This window comes from Anguilla rostrata, chromosome 7 (assembly GCF_018555375.3).
Source record: "Anguilla rostrata isolate EN2019 chromosome 7, ASM1855537v3, whole genome shotgun sequence".
In the NCBI taxonomy this organism is placed as follows: Eukaryota; Metazoa; Chordata; class Actinopteri; order Anguilliformes; family Anguillidae; genus Anguilla; species Anguilla rostrata.
Genome location: NC_057939.1, coordinates 51,958,781 through 51,978,644, shown reverse-complemented (window position 1 = coordinate 51,978,644; position 19,864 = coordinate 51,958,781). Strand labels below are relative to the sequence as shown.

Sequence of the window (19,864 nt, the reverse complement as noted above, 5' to 3'; positions counted from 1 at the left end):
GATCTGAGATTATGCCATTTAAGAAGATTGTCCATTAACGGGGCTAAAATGCAGAGAAGCTTATGTGTGTTGTGATTTATGGGCCGTATTGTGAATGTCAAATTAAATTGAACTATAGTCAATGTACTTCGACGCTCTTGGAATTCTTTTTCATAAAAGGATTCGATATTCCAATTTATCAAATGTTAATGCGTCTGTATCCATTGTTAATTTTTTAATTTTTTTTTTTTGTTCTTCTTTTTAATGGAAATGAAAAGACACATAAATAACAGATCTACAGGTGTGGCCTGTGGGAATTTATACATTTCCATAAGTGGTCTTTTTCACTGCCAAGATGACATCTTTTACAGCTAAGGTGTAGTAGCTTTCAAGTGTGAAGTGGAGGTCACTTTCTCCTGGAGTTTTGTACGCTAAATAAAGGAAGCATCACTGCAACGATTGAAATGCTTCAACCAGACTCGACAAAGAGTATCTCAGCGTAGATGTTAAATTAATACTATTAACATTAAACCATTTAAACTGGTCATTCTAGAGATTTTCACTCAAGTATGCGGGTGAGAATCTTTTATTTGATTGATGGATTACTGTGTAAATTAAACACATTTCGAACCCATTCCCATTTTCTATTTTTTTTTCTTTTTTTAATTTATGTGAATACACTCGCGGTAAGCACAGAAATGTAAGATACCGTTAAAATGAAATTTAAATGGCCTTTTCTTGGGTGGCCATTTGATCACTACCAAAATACAAACTGAAATAAATTCTATTTTAATGTAGATTTATGATAATTCTTTGAAAAGTAGTCATTAAGTAGATGATAGGGTACTGCGCCATTATTCCTGAGGTAAGTTCTGAAGTGCATGATGCTAATATTGTGGCAAATCCATTAGGCAAAATATCAAAGTAAATTCAGTAAGAAATATCTAGCAAATAAAATCCATCTCATGTACATAAAGGCAGTCTCAATAAAAACCAATCAACATTCTGTATCAACGACCCAGTGCACCATTAAATAGTATTACATTATGTTGCTACAACAGGGATCTCAACCAATATTGTAATTGTATTTTTAAGTTCTGAACTTCTGACCATTAAAGGTCATTATAAAGCTGTCTTATGTCATAGGGAAAAAGTCACTTTTGGCCAATATCTGCACCACACTTATCTGTTATCCTTGCACGGACAGGAGTGCACCATAGTCAAAGTCAAAAAGTCAAAATCAGTTATATATTTAAAATGAAAAAAATGTAGTCTGATATGAATGTATAAATGGTGCAGACAAGTATTGATTGGCTGCTGAATAAACCCTTTTGCAGGTCTTGCTGTGTCATCGCAATATTAATCATATTTACTCTATTTAATTTTTTTTTTTTTTGTCGATGCAAACCGCTGCAGCCCTTTCTGTTCTTGGAGACTCGTCTCTGATACCGGATGTTCTTATAATCAAAAATTTTCAGAGTCACATTTTCCTTGACCTGTCTTATTTGAGCAATCCCTCACCTGTGTAAATAGAGGTAGAGGACAGTCTGAGAGGCTCAGTCCGGCTGTAGATATAAGGGGAGAACGGGTGTCCTCCAGAAGACCAGAAAAATGAGGTTGAATGGACCTTTACTATCGGAATGTAATGGAAAGAGTCAAACGGACTTAATGGAGGTGTAGAATAGTACTATTGTCAAAGTACTTATTTACCTATTCAGAAATCCTATTCAGGATTAAACCACTGGAAATTAAACATCCTGTTTTAAGAGGGTCTTGTGAGTTAGAAAATATCTACTCTGCAAAGCACTGAATTAAAACAAGCAAATATAGATAAGCCAAGTAATTAAGTAATTACTTCAGCCACAATTCCTGGAAGTGAACAGTCCTTGAAGCTTTGGAGAGGGTCTGTGGTGGGGGGGGGCACATTGAGGGAGGAAACCGGGTGGAAAACTGAGGTCAGAATGACCTCAAGACCAAAAGGGACTTGCAGTTACATCAAATTGCATTTATTTGGCAGACATTTTTATCCAAAGCGACGCACAATAAGTGCATAACAAAGGTCATTGGAACAACTACAAAACACGGGTCCGATAAGTTACGATACTCATTTTGTTACAGTTATTCATAGCCACGAACACATTAAGTCCAGTTAACACAGTAAACATTACTCTCTGACCTAACCTACGCTAAGACAAACTAGGAGGCATGACAAGCTACAGCATCTAACAAGATAACGATGCAAAGTACGACATAAGCGCTGAGAGTTGTCGAGAGTGCAGCGGGAGGCTTCGATCGGTAAAATGGTGGAGGAGGGAGGAGGTGCGCGACCCATGGTTTTAGAAAGAGAAGAGAAGAGTAGGCCGGGGGAAAACAGCACGGCGGTAGCCTGTGAAAGGGAGAGCGCCCTTTCGGGGAGTGGTTCAGGAGACTCGGACCTAAGGCAGCTGACTCGTGCGCTGGGCTGGCGAGATGTGTGATTGGTTGAGCTCGAGCTGTCAGGAAGACGCGAAAGGCACAGCGCGAGAGAGCGTTCATGGCGCCTGGGAAAACGGTAGAAAAATAAAAATAAGAAAAGAGGAATAAAAAGCCGTTAATCGGTCTCATGTAAGGGGCTAAACAAATCATGTGCTAAACCATTCTGGAGAAAATATTCTTCAGGAGTTTTTTTTATTTTTTATTCAATAATTACGTTAATATGTTAAATTTATAGGTAATCTTGGCACAGATGGTGCGAGGTTTTTTTTCATGTGTGTATGTGCATTTTAACAAATGTATTCATGCAGTTAAATATTCATTGAGGCAATTCAGCAACCTTGCTGAGGGACATAATAACAGCTGTGGTAGACCTACGTATGCAGTTGAATATGAAACCTCATATAAATAAATCAACAAATCAATAATCCAAAGTAATGTATGTACAGAATCAGTGTAGTAAAATTTCAGCACTTCTATGTGATTAACTTGATGCAACTGCAGCAAAATCCTCAATAACAACTATTAAATAAGTGTACACATATATTGTATATATATATATATATATATAGTATCTTATATATTGTTTGTATTTTCTACTACTCTTGGTTTCTTATTAAGTGAGTTATCTTCTCCAGTGATGCAATTTCATTCACCAATGCTCATAATTGGTGGACAGTCAACAATGCTGGATCTTTATTTGTTTAATTTCCACTATTTTACATTACATTACAGGCATTTAGCAGACGCTCTTATCATAGCATTTTACATTATATCCATTTATACAGCTGAAGCAATGCAGGTTAAGTACCTTGCTCAAGAGTACAACGGCAGTGTCCTTACCCGGAATCGAACCTGCGACCTTTCGGTTACAAGCCCAGTTCCTTACCCACTGTGCTACACTCCGTCCATTTTAGAGCCTGAACACGTGTCTACCTGCTGTATACTGTCAAAACTCTGCATCCTCTTAATCCCTTCATTTACCCTGAGCCTATGGATGACTATGAACCCAGCTCAGATACCCTGTTCCAAAGCAAGGCAGTCAGTTAGGGACACAAACTGACACCAAATTTTTATTTGCTATTTTGTTCTAAAGGACTTGAGAGTATGCATCAAGATAGCTTGTAAGCAACTAGTTTGATTTCAGAAACGTGAAAATAAAACATTTTTCTTCATTCACAAATACTGGTGCTCTGTGACTAAAATAAATGTACATGTTAAGTGATAATGTGATAGAAATGCAGAGAAGAGACAGAACAGAGAAATATTTCAAGTGAATTTTCTCGTTTCGTTTACCTTATTTATATTTTTAACTCTCTGATATTCTCTCTCAGAGCGACTTCTCTGCTTTCATTTCCTGCTCTTCACAGCGACAGTATCGGTGTCTGTATCAGCAGTACACAGACTCCTGGTGGCCTGTGTCATTTTCATGATCCACCAATAACGCACTGGAGATCACTGCTGATTAGAAGGGCACAGACTCCCGGCTGAATTTTCGGTTTGCTGCGCAAACAATGCATCCCCCCGTCTCTGCTTTCATCCAAAGTCAGTAGACCAGCAGCACCTCACAACAGTGTCTCTGGTTGCTTCCATGCTTCCATGCAGACTACCAGTGTGGTAGTCCTTCAGTGTTTCAGACCAACCAAGATGCTGGAAAACAGATGTTGGTCGTTTCACGTACCCTTGCTGTATCTTGATTGATTGTAAAGACTTAGAGGAAACACATTTGCAAGGATATTATAATGCACGTGCTTGCTGTTAAAATTAAAGGATGTCAGTATCGTAGAGTTCTGACTGAAATTGTTAGTTTGTCATAATAAAGGAAAATTTCAGAACCAAATGTATAACATTTTAAAAGATTAGCAATGATTAGTCCCCAGATAAAAGGGCCCTTTTAATTCATTTCTTTAATGATAATACTTTTTTTATAATAAAATTAAATCAAAATTGAAACATTCAGATGCATCATATTTTACTGAAAACATCTGCAGCTTGCATACACTATGTAATCACCCATTAGTTCTCGTTTTGTTCTCAAATAACACAAATCACTTCATTATGAGAATCCCTGACCCTAAATCTACAGGCTAATAATGGTGTATTCACACTGTAAACATGGGGTTAGCTGTTGGAATTTCCTTCAAATTGGATCATTTAGAGGGACTCCATTAAGGAAAGTGCTAAGGCTGCTGCTTTTTCTTATAAGTATCATTGATCAAGGTCCTTTTACTTTATCGGCCATTTTAAAGCAAACGCAGTGAAAGGGAAAGTATTCACTTCTTCTTTGATTCAGTTTAGAAGAAAGTAAATGAAGACTTAATAAAAAAGCAGAATTTATGGAGTAGGTTATATTCATCGGTAATTAATGAATCTGTAATTGCAGATAGCTACAAGCGACAATTATCGGGGTTCAGCCAAGGCACTGTGCATCGAGAAAATGCATTAATGTACCTTGTAATTGAAGTGGTCATAGTGATATGTGGATATTTTATGGTTAATAAGAGCAGAATATTTAGTGGGTTTAGCAAGTTCGGTCTCTGTCTCACAGGTTTTTAAGGTGCAATGCTAATTATCTACCTTAGTGATAAATTTAGCCCTTGCTGTCACTGTGACAGTTGCACTTTACCCACACGCACGCACACACACACACACACACACACATACATAAACACACACACACACACATACACATACACATGCACACGCATGCATGCACACACACATGCGCACTCATACATGCAAACACACACACATGCACACACACATGCCTACACACACGCATAGACACACAAAGCAATCATTGCGGTTCAGTGTAGCATATATTAACTACCGTATAGTGTGTACAATATTTATGATGATTCTACTGTCGTAGTAAGAGTACAATCACATATTACTGTACTGAGGAAATAGTGTGGTCTCAAGTGTCACGTCTATCCTGTCACAATGACAGGACTGTTTATGACAGGAGGCTTGCTGGGGTTATTGAATTCATTCAAAAGATGGAGGAAAAAACATCCACAGACAGACAGGTGTTCATGCATTTATTATTGATTTTACCATCACTGCACTGGGTGCTCTATTTTGACCCCAGTTAGATTGTATTTTCAGTGAGCAGATTACAAACATGACATTGTCATGTCAAGTTCAAAAAGAGAAAGATTGATTTAATTAGAGACTTTAAATTGCGGCATAAGAATAAGCAAAAACAATGACGGTCATTTGTTTGGGGAACTAGGAACACTGGAGTGAAATGTAGGACAATGTGGAGTGTTGGAATGCAGGAAGACTTGCTCACAGAAACATGGAAGGGCAGCCATTTTGAGAGAACTCTACAGAGGCAAATGGCCTCATTGTGACCTATGCTATAGAGATCCATATGGGACTGAAGCCAACCCTTTGTTCAATGATCTCTTGCCATACTTAGAAGTTTCTCTGCGGTACACCTTGAATGTTTTTTTTAATCTTTGATCCAACTGATTACGTTTCAACATTCACTGGACTGTTGGTCATTTCACAAGACTCCAAGGGCCTGATTTTCAAAGGCGCTTAGCATGTGAAAAACCTTTTAGCACACGCAAACCTAATAGCACAACCAGTGATTGGTGCAAAACAAACACCATTACCAATCACTGGTCATGTTATAGGTTATGCGTGTGCTAAAAGGTTTTGCATGTGCTAAAGGTCTTATTAAATCAGGCCCGTAATGCATGTTGGTCTGTGAACATGTGTAATGGCATCAATGAGTTTGTAACCATGTGCTACAGAAGGTAACTTTACCTTCTCAATCTGTAATAAGCCTATGGATATTTCCCTTCACGAGGATCTTGTTCTTTGGTGGAACAGGCTTACTGTGTGTTTTGTTATGCAGTAGAAGCGACTAAGTGCAATGATTTGAAATCCACAGCAGGCATAGTCACTATACACACAATCCAAACAACCTGCTACCTACAAATAGTAGACTATCCTCCACTATTATCATCCACAATTCTTTGGCATTTCAGATACAGTATTTCTACCTACCTCTTCATTACCACTGGTTTATCCAATTGCAGAAGTGATGCAGTGACTCGTTTTGTCTGTTAAAATAACAGGTTTTTTGGGTGCTTGAGGCTTTTGAAGCTGGATCGTATCATCAGCACCAGCACATCAAATCTTAACCGGATGAAAGAACAAACAGTCGCTCAGTGTGTGCTCCCTGGGTGAGGGATTCGTTATACCGCAAGTTAAGATGAAAATCGGCGCAAAATCAATATAAATCTGATAATGTGCCCTCATTAAACTGCAAGCTTGTGTAATGGGATCCATATCTGGCTTAATGATACAAGACTGGGCTAATAAATGGGTGACCATGAAGCCAGTATGTAGAACCATATTTACAGGCAATCAATGTTCAGAAAGTCTGTATACTTTTTTCGTTTAAAGAAAAAGAAAAACTATACAGAAAAGACAGCGTCAAAGATATGATAGTTTAGCAGCTATTACCCAGATGTAGAATGCTTTGTGTTCATCATTCAGCCCAGTATTCAAAAAAAGAAGCATTTCTGTTTCCTTGTCTGTAAAGGGTAACAAAAGAAAGTAGGAAAGGAAGGATAGTGCTGAAGAAATGTCTCGTGTCAGATGGGTTTTCAGAACAGCACCATGAGAGATGAAGCAGAAAATGCGGTCTGGTCATGAAGGCGAGGCTGTCTCTCAGTACGGCTGAGTGGACTCTGGAAACGAGGCTTTCTGCGGGTCTAACGGCCAAGCAAATAGGAGCGACGCTTATGACAAGAAACGCCAGCAAGCTCTGGGACAAACGCAAACATTATTGCCAGGGTCATGTCCCCAACAGCCCCCTAACTACTGTGTCCTCAAAATATGTACTGTCTGCTAAGCATATTGCCAACTGTTTGGTGTGTATTTTTTTAGTATGCGACTATGTAAGATTAGTATGTAAGATTATACTAGAAAAGATTTCTATTTTTCTCTGGAAATTGATTCAAAATATTGCACTGGCTAATAGTCCATCCACTTAGCTTTGTGCTGACCGGGCATTTCCAATGTTGAGATCATATCAGGTATTTCCTGATGTATCCGAAGAGGTGAAGTTAGCGTTGTCTTCTCAATGCTGCGCTTGGTGGCGGCGTAGTGTCGGTGTTCGGGAACTTGGCTTGCGATACTGATGCTTTAAGGTTTGATTCCCAGGTGGTGCGTTTCCATTGTGCCCTTGGGCAAAGTACTTAACTCGAACTGCTTCGTTTAACATCCCACTGTATAAGTAAATTTTACATTAAAAAGAATGTGAAATGTTCAAGTCGCTCTAGATAAAGAGTGTCTGCTACAGAAGGTAAAATGTAAATTATTGAAGCGGAATATGTTTTCCTAATATGAGGACTTTCCAAAATTGCTGCGACACGGACTGCACCGTAAGCAATTTAGAAATGTCAAAATTGTGTGTGTCCACATTTCCTTTAAAGTGGACCACGGCCAAGCGCTCTGTGGTTTCGAGGACCGTCTGAAATACGTAGGACGGTTACCGTACGTCGCTCCACTGTATTTCCACACATTTCTTATCTATGCATCGATATTATTTACAGCATGTGCACTGTGTGCGGTAGCTTTCCTCTCGCGTGGCTGTATAAAGGGACAGCTCATATTCATGGCCTCGAAACCCGAAGCCCCTGACCAGGTCCTCTTATGATTACCTTCTGCAGATTTGCACTGGGTTGCAGATTCGGTTCTGCTGCTGGCAAAGGGATTGCAACTCCGCGAGCACTAAAGGTACAGCAGGGGATCAGGTGAATTGAGATACTGCTGACTTTGTGGGGGGAAGTGCGCAGTATTTCTGACAGGTGGCTGCTCTCTAGGTTGTGGTGAATGGTACAGATGTAACAGATAGCACACTGGAGCCCCAGTACATGTATTCTGTTTAATCCTCTGCAGTTTTCTTGCACACTAAGGCAACTTGGTTATGTGGGCCTGGCTTGCCTGTTAATGCCATAATCTATGTGAATGCTGTGATAGACATAAAGCAAAGATGCAGAGGGATTTAAAGCGAGATATACTCCAATGATCAATAAAGCTTGTGACTGTAAAATGTATTAATTTTGAATCAAATGTCATTTATGTCGGTGCAATAACATAAGCACCATTTTGTGATGAATAGCAAAAATATTTTGGAGCATTTAAAGTAAAAAAAAAAAAGCAGCTTTTGTGCAAATCTATGCTCATTAGAAGTCTCGCACAGTAAGTACACCAGTGCTCTGGAATGGCTTAATCCAGTTCAAATTTTTTTTTTTAAATCAGAGAGTTCAGAGCTGACAGTGATGTCAGAGTGGGGGGGGGGGTGGAAGGGGGGGGGGGGCGTATTTAGCATGTCGTCTCACATCAGTACGTCAGCTGTCTCTGCCAGCTGTTTGACTGTGAGACATCATGAATATTTCCCAGGCGCTGGGGGGGTGGGGGGGGGGAATCATGCTTGAAACATTATATTTAGCGCCGAGGTGCGGGGAGAAGGGGCCGTGCTTCCCCGGGGGGGGCTCACGTTCAGCCCTCCTTCTGTTCAGTGCTGCTGATTTTCATACCCTCTCTACCATGCAGACAGCGGTATTTAACAGAGCAGGGACTGTCAGTCATAACAAGAGGGGGGCAGGGGTGGGGTGGGGGGGGGGGGTGGATTCTCCAAACCAACCTCAGGGTCCGACTCTGCTCCTCATTCTCAAACTCTGCCCCCCGTTCTCCACCTCTGCTCAGATTCATTAGAAGGGACGTCTGTCCTAAAGCTCTTGCATGTGGAGCAGAGCACCTTCTTTATTCTTGTGTTATACAGCTAACATAACAGTCTACCTTGTAAAGATATTGGTTCTTTCCAGAATCTGTGAACTGGAAAAAAAATAAAACTGAAAATAACTTTAAAAGTTGAGTGCTTAGTAGACCTCCCTGTCTTTTCCAGATTAGCCTAGTCATGTTACAGTTGTCACTAATATACTTATAACCTTACTACCTGTGTGTGTGTTTTGTGTCCTTTAAATGTTTTTACAGTATATATTTGTATTCCTTGATTCGTTGTTGTAAAAGAGAATGTGATCATTCAACTCACCTGGTTAAAAAAAAAGATTAAATAAATTAACTGTGTAAAACTGTTTCACAGAATTCCTGCTTTAATTCCAGAATTTCCAATAATTATGTCTCTGATTTTTATCCACAAATTACTATTCTTAACTCTCAATAGAAATCGGAAACCTGCATTTAATCACTTGTACCCTATAATTACAAACTGAAATGCTCATTTGAATGAGTAATGTGAGGGTACAATTTATAAAATTGGGGGTATGAATTCTGAAATTTCAGACCTGAGGCAGCACGCTGTGGATTTGAATTGGCAACGAAATACAGGTGAGGCACAGTGCAGTCGGTCGTGACGGATTATGCAGAAGCACACTGGCCAGCCGTTTTCGGTCTGCCATTGTTTTCCCGCACTTCTGATCTTGGCTGGGGGAGGAGACCAGCCGCGGCCGTGAGTGACGGTTGGAAAACGTTTGGCCCTCAGCCACGGTCACGTTCGAATGAAACCCCCCCATCCCCCCCAACCCCCCAACCCCGCCCCCCGCACCCCACCCCCAAAGTTCTCTTAAGCCTTTCTGAAATCTCTGTACTGCACCTGACGTCTGAATCCTCTTAGCGAAGCCAAACGTGTGGAACACATATTAAAGGCATGCGAAGTGTATTTCACACATGAATGTGCGAGACACAGTGACGTCATCGACAGGGATCCTGGTACTGGAGGAAACCTAACAGCCCACATACTCCATGCCTTCATCTGTCTTTGTCAGGTCTGCCTGGTGAACGCACATCACAGCACAAAATAGTAATAAAATTTGTATAAAAATTCCGTAATTAACATGAGCAATTAATAATAATATAAAGAAGCATACCCAAGCAGTTAATTTCAGTATGTATAGGCTAAGTTAACCAAGAACCAAGTGAAATATTTTGACATTTTACTTACATGTTTTAACTTTAAATAAAATTAATTTAAATAAATATTAATTGCAGAGAGTTCCACAGAATACAGTAGACCACATGCCTCAATCCGTGGCTTATTGAAGTACTTCTCCACCTCTCCTGATCTTCAGCACTTAAGGGCAGAACCCCACCTGGGAATCAGCTTTTCCTTTCTGCACGATGCCTAGGCTCACGCTTTGATGAATTTAGCTCGCGCCGCGTATTTCATTAACCACCCGAATCTTGTTAACTTACAGTTTCATTTACTAAAAAGGGAAACAATCGCTGTGGACTCGCGTGGAATCTGCTTTCAGATTTAAGTGAGCCTATTAAACATAATCGCTTTTTAATTCGTCCCTTGGAAGATAGCGTTCTCTTCCGCAGCATTCCGTAGGTTCGCTGAAACCGCGGCGATTAGCAAACGGGCGCTTGCTAGGGGAGCACATTACCGCTTAGTAACACGTCGCTCGATCTCCGTGCCACGCGGCCCGCGTAACTCCGCCTTAATCATGACGTGGCGACTTGCGGTTACCAGCCGTGACAGCGAATCGCAGCTCAGGACAAGCTGTCGGACAGCGGGTCTAAGTGAGCGCGATTGGGACCGTTGCCCTGGCTAATTAGCCGTGTGCTGGTGCTGACAGGCTTGCGGGTGGTGGGCGGACGGGGAAAAGGGGGTCCCCACAGGTTACGTCAGCAGCAGGAGCAGGAGGGGAGGGGAGGGGACCCACAGTGTTGGGCCCCCCACCAGGCTGGGTCCCCTCTGTGCCCAAAGAGGAGAGCATCAAGGCTCCATGACATCACCAACTGTGTCCCTGGTATTGGTTACTGAAAGCATCTATTTGCCCATATTCCAAAGGTCTATTGCCCATATACCTGGGCGCCATATCACTGTCAATCAAAAATCTAATCAAATCACAGTTTGTTTATATAGCACCTTTCGTGCAAGATTGCAAGACGAAGCGCTTCACATAGTAAAGATAAAGAGATCCACAAAACAGCTACAGTAACACTGAAGACAACAGTAAAAAGATAACAAAAAATTAAAATAATAAAACCATCAATAATAACAAGAATTCTTGTCAAAATGTATCCAGGAGATTTCACAAAGCAGTTTTAAATGTAACCGCTACAAAGCAAGCGCAATATACGCTATCTCAGCGTAATGACCTCGATCATGAGCTCAGCTATGTTGCCATGACCATGCCATACCACACATACAGCGTTGTGGTGCTGGCTTTGTGGTGTATAGTTCATGTAAAGTGTTACTGGTCATTCTTTCACTGTGTGGCTAAAATAGGCGAATGGATGATTTTAAGAAAACATGTTTGCACCTTACATTTGGCTAAACCCCTCTTTTTGCACAAATTTATTATTTTATTAAACTTGTTTTGTTAAGCTCATAGTAAATCACCTGCAATTATAGACTATTGTAAAAACTTATTTATGTACGTAAACAGGACAAGTATTAAATATGTAAAGAAATATAAATGCCCGTACAATAGATAGCAGGAAATATTTATAGCTGTGTATTGCTTCATTATTGCATTTGAATTGTTCAAAAAAATGATGGATGAAAATTCATCAGACTTGGCAGGAAAGAAGAGAGATATTTTTAGATGGAAAATGTGGAAAGAGAGAATAAGGGAAATACTTTTACATAGCTGAGTGAAATAAATGATCTTGCGAAATGACTAGTCGTTAAGTTTAGCATTTGAAATGCTGCCTTTATTATTCATTTCAACCAACCTGGATTATACCATTTTATCGATACAATTTGAAGTGTCTTAAGAGAACTTAGCATTAGCTTTCTCATTGGTGTTCTCCAAATATGGTTTTGTGTGCATTCATATGTGAATGTGCAGACACTCTTTGCTTTTGAAGACAACTGATGATGTGGTTGTTCAGCTTAAATAAATTAGTATTACTGATGTTAAATACTGTGTGATTATATAATTGATAATAATGATAATAACAGTTATTTTATCTTTGTTTATCTTGCACTGAATCATCACATCTATATTTTTAAAGATGCTGAGAATTGCATCGAAATGTAATTGATTTTGAAAGCCACTCCCAGTTGACTCTTTGACCCTTGTTCATGACTGACAATATTACTGCTGGTATTTATTCTTGTTCTTATTGTTCATTATAATGACGCCAATATACTAACATTTGACACCATTTATTGGAATTCACACAATCAAATGTCCCAGTCTGCTAATTTCAAGTTGTTTTGAGTTCCACTGAAAGGCTTTCAGATGCAGACTCGCACCTCCGAGTTAAATGCGTTTGCGGATAAAATCGAAACGAGACAATGCCATTAACGGACAAAAACTAAACAAAGATGTCTGGATTAATCAAAAGATGTCTGGCATTCAGAATTGTTTGCGGTGCGCATTTTAAATGTCGCCCGAGAAACCAGCGGGCCTTAAAATAGCGCAAAGCAGGTGTGATTTATTTTTTCCCTTCAGAAAGGTTTTACTTGGTTTAATAAACATGAAAAAGCGGTGTAAGGAGGATAATGGACAGCAGGTGCCCAGCTGTTGAATGAATGGGCTGCTTTCGTTGAGAGTCTCCTTGATGGCGTGAGTTCTTTTTTTCCTTTTTAATTCACCAAAATGCAGCTGCGTTTGAATGGGCAAATCCAAGGCAAATAAAGTACTGGCTGCGCTCGCATTATCTTTTTCATTACAAATAAACGCAATGAATGGGTTTCCGGAGGTGGGGGATAAAATCAATACGCAAACAAAACAAAACTAATGAAATAAATAAATGAATGGGAATAACTGGTGATGCATTCGGATTATTTTGTTTCATGGGTGATATTTGGGCGCATTTTTATTGTGTCTTTCCATTTTTTTGAAAATGACATACAGCCGAATCGTTTTTATTACGGTGATTTCGCTAGCTTGAGTCTCAGCCTCTGTATCACGGAAGTTTGTGTTATTGTAAAGAATGTGTTCACACACGACACAGACTGCATAGATCTTTCCTGTAACTACTGTACAGTAGGACAATGGCAGCAAATAGCCTTGGGAAATTACTATATGTGAAGAAAAATGCTCCACATCTATGTTGGTATGTAATGATTTTTCCAGTTAATAGGCATTTGTAAAGTGAGAGTGTACTGAAATTGTTGAAAGGGAATTGAAGGTTTTCTTATTGTGAAAGAACTAACATAACTACACACACACACACACACATACACACACACACACACTGTAAGGACTGTAAGGTCTGTAAGGTCTTTAATGGCACTAATAACAAGATCACTAAATCAAAATGCAGCCTTACAGTATGTTTGTGTAATAGTTGTGCCGTTATTTCAGTGACTAAGCCACCTGTCAGATTGGTTGCAACAATTCCAATTCCACAAAAAAATAAAAATACATCAATATGTTTTTGCTTTTCTTAGTCGTGTAGCTTCCAGCTGCCAATTGTGCACCATGAACTCTATGAAAAGTCCTTTTTATAAGGGAAGATGAATCAAATTTTATATAAATAAATGTTTACACCATTCCCATGGTGCACTGCATCCCAATTCTACGCCTGTTATAGAGTGACTGTTGATTTCAGCAGAAGGAGCGTTTACACATTTCCCTCACCCTCGGCACGGAGGGCAAGCCTGCCGGGCCTGCAGCCATGGCTACAACAGCAACTGATGCAACACACGGGAAAAAATGTTTCAAAAGCAGGCGTGATATCGTATTTAATGAATTTTCTTATCTCCCTGTCTTCCTCCTTCATTCTCTCTCTCCCTCTCTGCCTCTCTCCCTCTCTCTCTCTCTCTGCCTGTCTGTCTCTCTCTCTCTCTTGCTTTCTCTGTCTGTCTGTCTGTCTGTCTCTCTCTCTCTCTCTCTCATTCCTGCCCCTCCCTCTTCCTTTTCCCACTCCTCTTGCTTCCCCAGGACAGTCCACTAATCTTGCAGTCTGATAGGAATGTGACCTTGAACGCCAGAAATGACCTTGGGCAGCTAACAGGACAGCTTACTGTGGGTGAGTACACCATGGGATGCACCGACAATAATGTAGTCATGCAGTCTTTTTTTGGGGGGGGGACACAGAGGACACTCAAATGTATTATTTCAAACATATGTGTGCTTCAGATAAAGTGAGAACCCTGACCTTAATTAAAAGTGATTATTTCCAGTGTACAGTATGGACTGCAGCAGTTGGTACACACTTCCGTTGCTATTGTGTGTGTGCTCGTGTGTCTGTGTGCATCTGTGCGTGCGTATGTGTGTGTGCATGCGCACGTGTGTCTGTGTCCGTGCGCTCACACGTGTTCCAACTACAGATGTTTATTTAAGACCCTGATGAGGGACTTCCAGGGCACTGAGGCACTTCCCAGTACTCAGCTGCCACGGCCAGCCAACTTAGGAGGTTTTCAGGTTTGAAAACAAAGAGGCTGAAGTGAGCCTCGATCCCTGCCCTGCACCTGCCCCTGGCTGCTGCCCCAATCCTGCCCTGTGTGTGCCCCTGGGTGCTACCCCGATCCTGCCCTCCATGTACCCCTGGGTACTGCCCCGATCCCTGATCCCCGCCATAAGGCCTGCCCCTGGGCGCCTTCTGTATGGCCTCGATTCCTGCCGCGTAGTCACCAGGGAGGTCTGTCACACAATGCTGAACCTTTATCTGCCATCTCATTTACATCCAATTTAATTAAGCTTCATAATTACGCTCCTCTTACAAGAACAAAAAAAAAAAGTCTTTTTTTTTGTCCTTAAATACTTAACAGAAAGTATGACACAGCATTCAATTGAAGCGGGACACTGTAATGGCTGCATTCGCCTGCATTCCAACCCAGTGGTGATCTGTCTGGGACGTAATAAGCAGTCCTGTGTCCGTTTACGTTAATTATTAAACAACAAACGAGTGTATTTTACAACACTCTTTTAAACAAGAGTTAAGATGCTTTTTCCTTTGTAAACTTTTCTCCTAAAAAAATATGACATGGATTAGAAAAATTATTAGGATTCGGAATCATATTTATTGGCACTGATGTTTGACATCCACAGCAGATAATGCCTTTGAGTGGGTTACTAAGTGATATGAAATTATCTACGGGCACTGGTCCTGTAACCAATTCCTAAGTGTGGAAGACAATTTTATTGTTGGTGCTTCCTCCTAGCCAACATCTCATTAATTTGAAAAAGAGTCTGTCGGCAGCTATTTGAATTGGGAACATAAAAATGAAAAGTGAACTTGTTCTATTATAGTACACAAACTTCAATAAGGTGATGAACTGTATAAGCAGTAATCTAGTCATGGGTTGGCATAAGACTGAAAGATCTTTCATGGCGGTGAACACGTTGATCTCAGAAGAAAGCTGGGCAGGCTTTTACTCGCTCTTTTTATATATTTTCTGTATGTAACGGCAGACATTGTTACCGTGACAACGCGGAGTAGATGCAGGCTTTTTGACCCGTTTCCTTGAAAACCTTCCAGGGCCGCCAGTTATTTTAGTTTTGGGCAAGGCCTAAATTGAAAGTGAAGAAAATATTCTTATTCACTTCTGCCAAAGTTCTTGCATCTCCTGAATGAGATGCCAAATGATAGTCCACTGGCCATGTTCAAGTATACCTGACCTGTGCCGCATTGCCTTGGAGTTGTTTGTGTTTTTTTTTTGCTGAATTTTGACAGAAATACTTGACCTTGGATCTCTCGCAGATATGAAAGAGGTCAGCTTCCCCCCCCCCCCCCCCACTCTCTCTCCCTCAGCACAAGCTGTTCATTCAGTAGAGTTCATTCTTTTTACAGCACTCTGCTCTGTGTGGCAGCCATTTTGAAAACAGAGAAACATTATCAATATTACATTCTACATCCTAAGGATTTTTCCAGAGTGACTTACACACCGTACATTCTTTACATACAATCCATGTATTCAGCTGGATATTTACTGAAGGACATTTCAGGAATAGTGCTACAGTGTATCTACTGTATGTTAATTGTTTAATTTCAAATTATAGTGACAGTAAGGAAAAGGCTCACCAGAATTAACAGCTTACGTAAAACAGAATTTTGACTTACACAGGTAGGGAGTTACTCTAGTTACTGAAAATAGTGTAGCTCCCATCTACCAATACGGATAAAGTCAAGAGAGTGTTATTCATAGTGTAGCTCCTCTATACTAGATATTGAATCTTGCATTTTCTCAAACAGCTGTCTTTCCTCATCATTATTAGATTACATTACACTACATTTATTTGGCAGACGCTTTTATCCAAAGTGACGTACAGTAAGTGCATACCGAAGGTCATTGGAACAACTTCAAAACACAGGTCCGATAAGGTACAATACTCCTTCATGAGTTAGATTAGATGAGTATTGACTGTTATTAGATGATCAATGTGTGTTATTAGATGATGTGATGGCCAAGTCAGACAAAGCTGATGCACCAGTCCGCTGAATCCAAAAAACTGGTGTAAGCATAACTTTATCTAGCAATGATGTGATAGGGTCAGATAAATAACTGAAAACAAATAAACAAATGAATAAATACAGATATATAGTTTAATAGAAAATATATAATAATGAACAATAATGGTCAACTGCTGAATGATAGTTAAATAGTCCATGTAGTAATATTATAATCAGAGGCACATATATTCCTTGTTGATGCAATTATTTTTTTTAAATATCAGACTTTCCTAATTAAATTATTCAGCGCACCCAATGCAGAGTGAAATTATGCGCACGGCAACGGCCCCCCGGCTGCCGAGGGCTTTACTGGCCGAGTGTAATTATGCCGCCGTAAGCTTGCGTCTGCACACGCTCGACTCATTCATTTTTTAACACGGCCACCGTCATCAGCATCAGCATTCTGCATCGGCAGCTGTGGGAGGGGGGGGGACTACGGCGGGCGAGGCCGGCAGCACTTGTCTGACTTTTTAAGGCAATCCGCTCCACACTGCAGATTCTTCTTTTTTTTTTTTTTTCGGGAACTGCATTTGCATCACAATCACACCAAACCATTCGGTCCATTTTGTTTCTCGTTTGAGAGTGATAACATTTTAAAGGGGGGAAATTGATAAGATACGGTCGCATACTTATCCACTGCGCAGTTGGAATGCATTATTTGGAAAAATATCTAGCCGCCGTTCTCTTTGTCTGAGATATTTTCTTCTTTGAATCACATTCAAGCAAATTAATTCTTAATATTTATAGACAATAAATAATCTCTCTTCAAATGGTTCTGCAAATAAACTTAGGCAGAATCGTTCAAGCAAGATATTTTTTCCCTCTTGTCTGATTAATGTGGGTTCTAAAAATGGCCTGATGCTTTTCATTTTATTAATGGCTGTAATCAAACTTAGATAAACAATTAATCTTTCAGTGGTCATAAATCAGTAGGATCTCACCTGAAGTGCACCAGTGCTGTAGGATGCAATTTCTGTAATATTTAGCTTTATTGCTCATATTCACTGGTGGCCTTATTTTCGGAATAATTTATTTTCATTTATTTAAATCTCTATAAAACACCTGGAGCTCATTGCTCCTTATTTATTAGCCACCATTTCGAGGCCTATATTTTCTGAATTCAGTAGTAACAGTTATAACATCTAACATCTAAAGATCTAACATGCATTCATTCCTTCTGACAGACAACAAGGTCACCCTCCATTCTAGAACACTGACTTAGAATTTAGGGGGGGAAAAAATAGATAAAACATTCCGGAAAACCTACTCTTCAAAGGGTTAATTCAAGAAGACATGCAATACCAAAGGCATCCACAGGGGGGTCGCTCAGCCAGCCGGTGTCTCCATTTTCCCTCCTTTCCGCACGGTTTACTGCATAGACACAGTGCCAGACGACTGCAAAGCAGGCACAGCTGGTGCGGACAGATTGCAGGCACCCTGTTGACCAGGACGGTCACTATTGCGTGATAAAGTGGGGAATACTCTGCCAGCTGAAACCCTCCTTCCCTGGGTGATGTTGTGACCAACTGCAGTACATATCGCCTCCTAGTACTTACAGCCACAGTCTACACTGACAAATTCAGGATCCCTTCCCATCACTGCACTCAGCAAAACTTCCCCAGCTGGTTACATCGCACACAAGCCAATGATCTCTTATTTGAACCACAATTATGGGCCCCTGCTTATTTCATTAAATTCTTAGTCGTTTTGGTTGCATTGTCTAATGTGTCCCCGTTAAGCTGCAGAATATGAAATCTCTAAATCGTGACATTTCTAAAAATAGAAATATCACCAGTAAAACATGCAAGTTAGATTTGGCTAGAGATCTGATGTTGATTCTGGATTTCAGTCAAAGCAGCCAATCACCATTGATCTACTATTTGCATAAACACTCCTAGCAACATATAGTTTCCTGTTCGTATGCATTCTTGAACAATCGCTGCAGGTACACCTGCTGAGATTCACGGACAAGGCGAACAGTCACATGATTGCAACAAATACATGCTTGATTTGGAAAATATGCTGCTATTACTTTGATGGGGCATTTTTACTCTCTTCAGCTACAATTATCAGCGACAATAGTAAGAGCTTGGACGTAAGCTCTCAATGCACTTTATAACTCTGTACCTAATTAGGCGGCCAGGTACACAAAGTCTTTCACAATAGTGAGAATAACATGATCGCTGATAAAAATCGAGTTTCCAACCAGAAAAAGGTAAGAGACTGCAAGCACTGCTCAGCTCATTGTTTTCTTTTAGAAAACCTTGTAAACATGCGGTAGATCTTTTGAAATAATATACAATAGCCTAAAGTAGAATAAATGGGGACCTTTTAAACTTATTTTTGAGCCAGATATGGAAATGTGAGAGAGAGAAAAAGAGAAAAAAAACAGTATTACGGTCCCAGAGGGTGTTGTGAGTTTGAAACAGCTTTTGTATTTAAAGAGAATTGTTTTCTTAGGAACACTTTTTTTTCTCACCCTTTTATCTATAACGGGATTTAATTGCCCCTGGATCTTAAGTGGCTATGATACTTTTGGTTTTATTCCATTAACTATTAAATTTAATTAATTCATGTAGCCGTGTAGCCAAAGAGAACAATAACTGCATATTAAGAGAGACCTCATTTATTTATTTTATCAAATTTTACCTCATTTACTAACCTGATTTTTTTAGACAGTAAATTACTTGTTACAACAACAACAAAAAAGAACATAAAAGATTGGAAACCATTAAATAAACTTCTTAAAACTCTGCACCCACAGCTCAGCTAGAGAAGGCCCTGTTGGTAATTTAATCAAGAGCAAATTGTAACCCAGGATCGTTCTCAGAGTACAGAGGAAAGTCCACTCCTCTTTAACTAGCTGCAGTCATTTGGAACGTTTGGAGGCCATTTTAAATGCTCGTTGTTTATTCATGGCGGGTGGTTTTTTGTCAGTCTGGCAGCCGTCAGTACTGCTGCCATTTGTCCTGTCAGTGGCAGTTAGCAGCACCAGGCTTACGGTTCTTCC

At 40.1% G+C, this 19,864-nt stretch overlaps 1 protein-coding gene across 2 annotated transcripts in view; it reads left to right on the top strand.

Moving 5' to 3' along the window:
• LOC135260000 (zeta-sarcoglycan-like) overlaps positions 1-19,864 on the top strand; it is a 231,998-nt gene that overhangs the window by 187,186 nt on the left and 24,948 nt on the right. For both annotated transcript variants that reach the window (XM_064345028.1, XM_064345027.1), the window contains one exon: positions 14,343-14,430. In XM_064345028.1, coding sequence (XP_064201098.1) covers positions 14,343-14,430 — 88 coding nt within the window. The remainder of the gene's footprint in view (positions 1-14,342; positions 14,431-19,864) is intronic.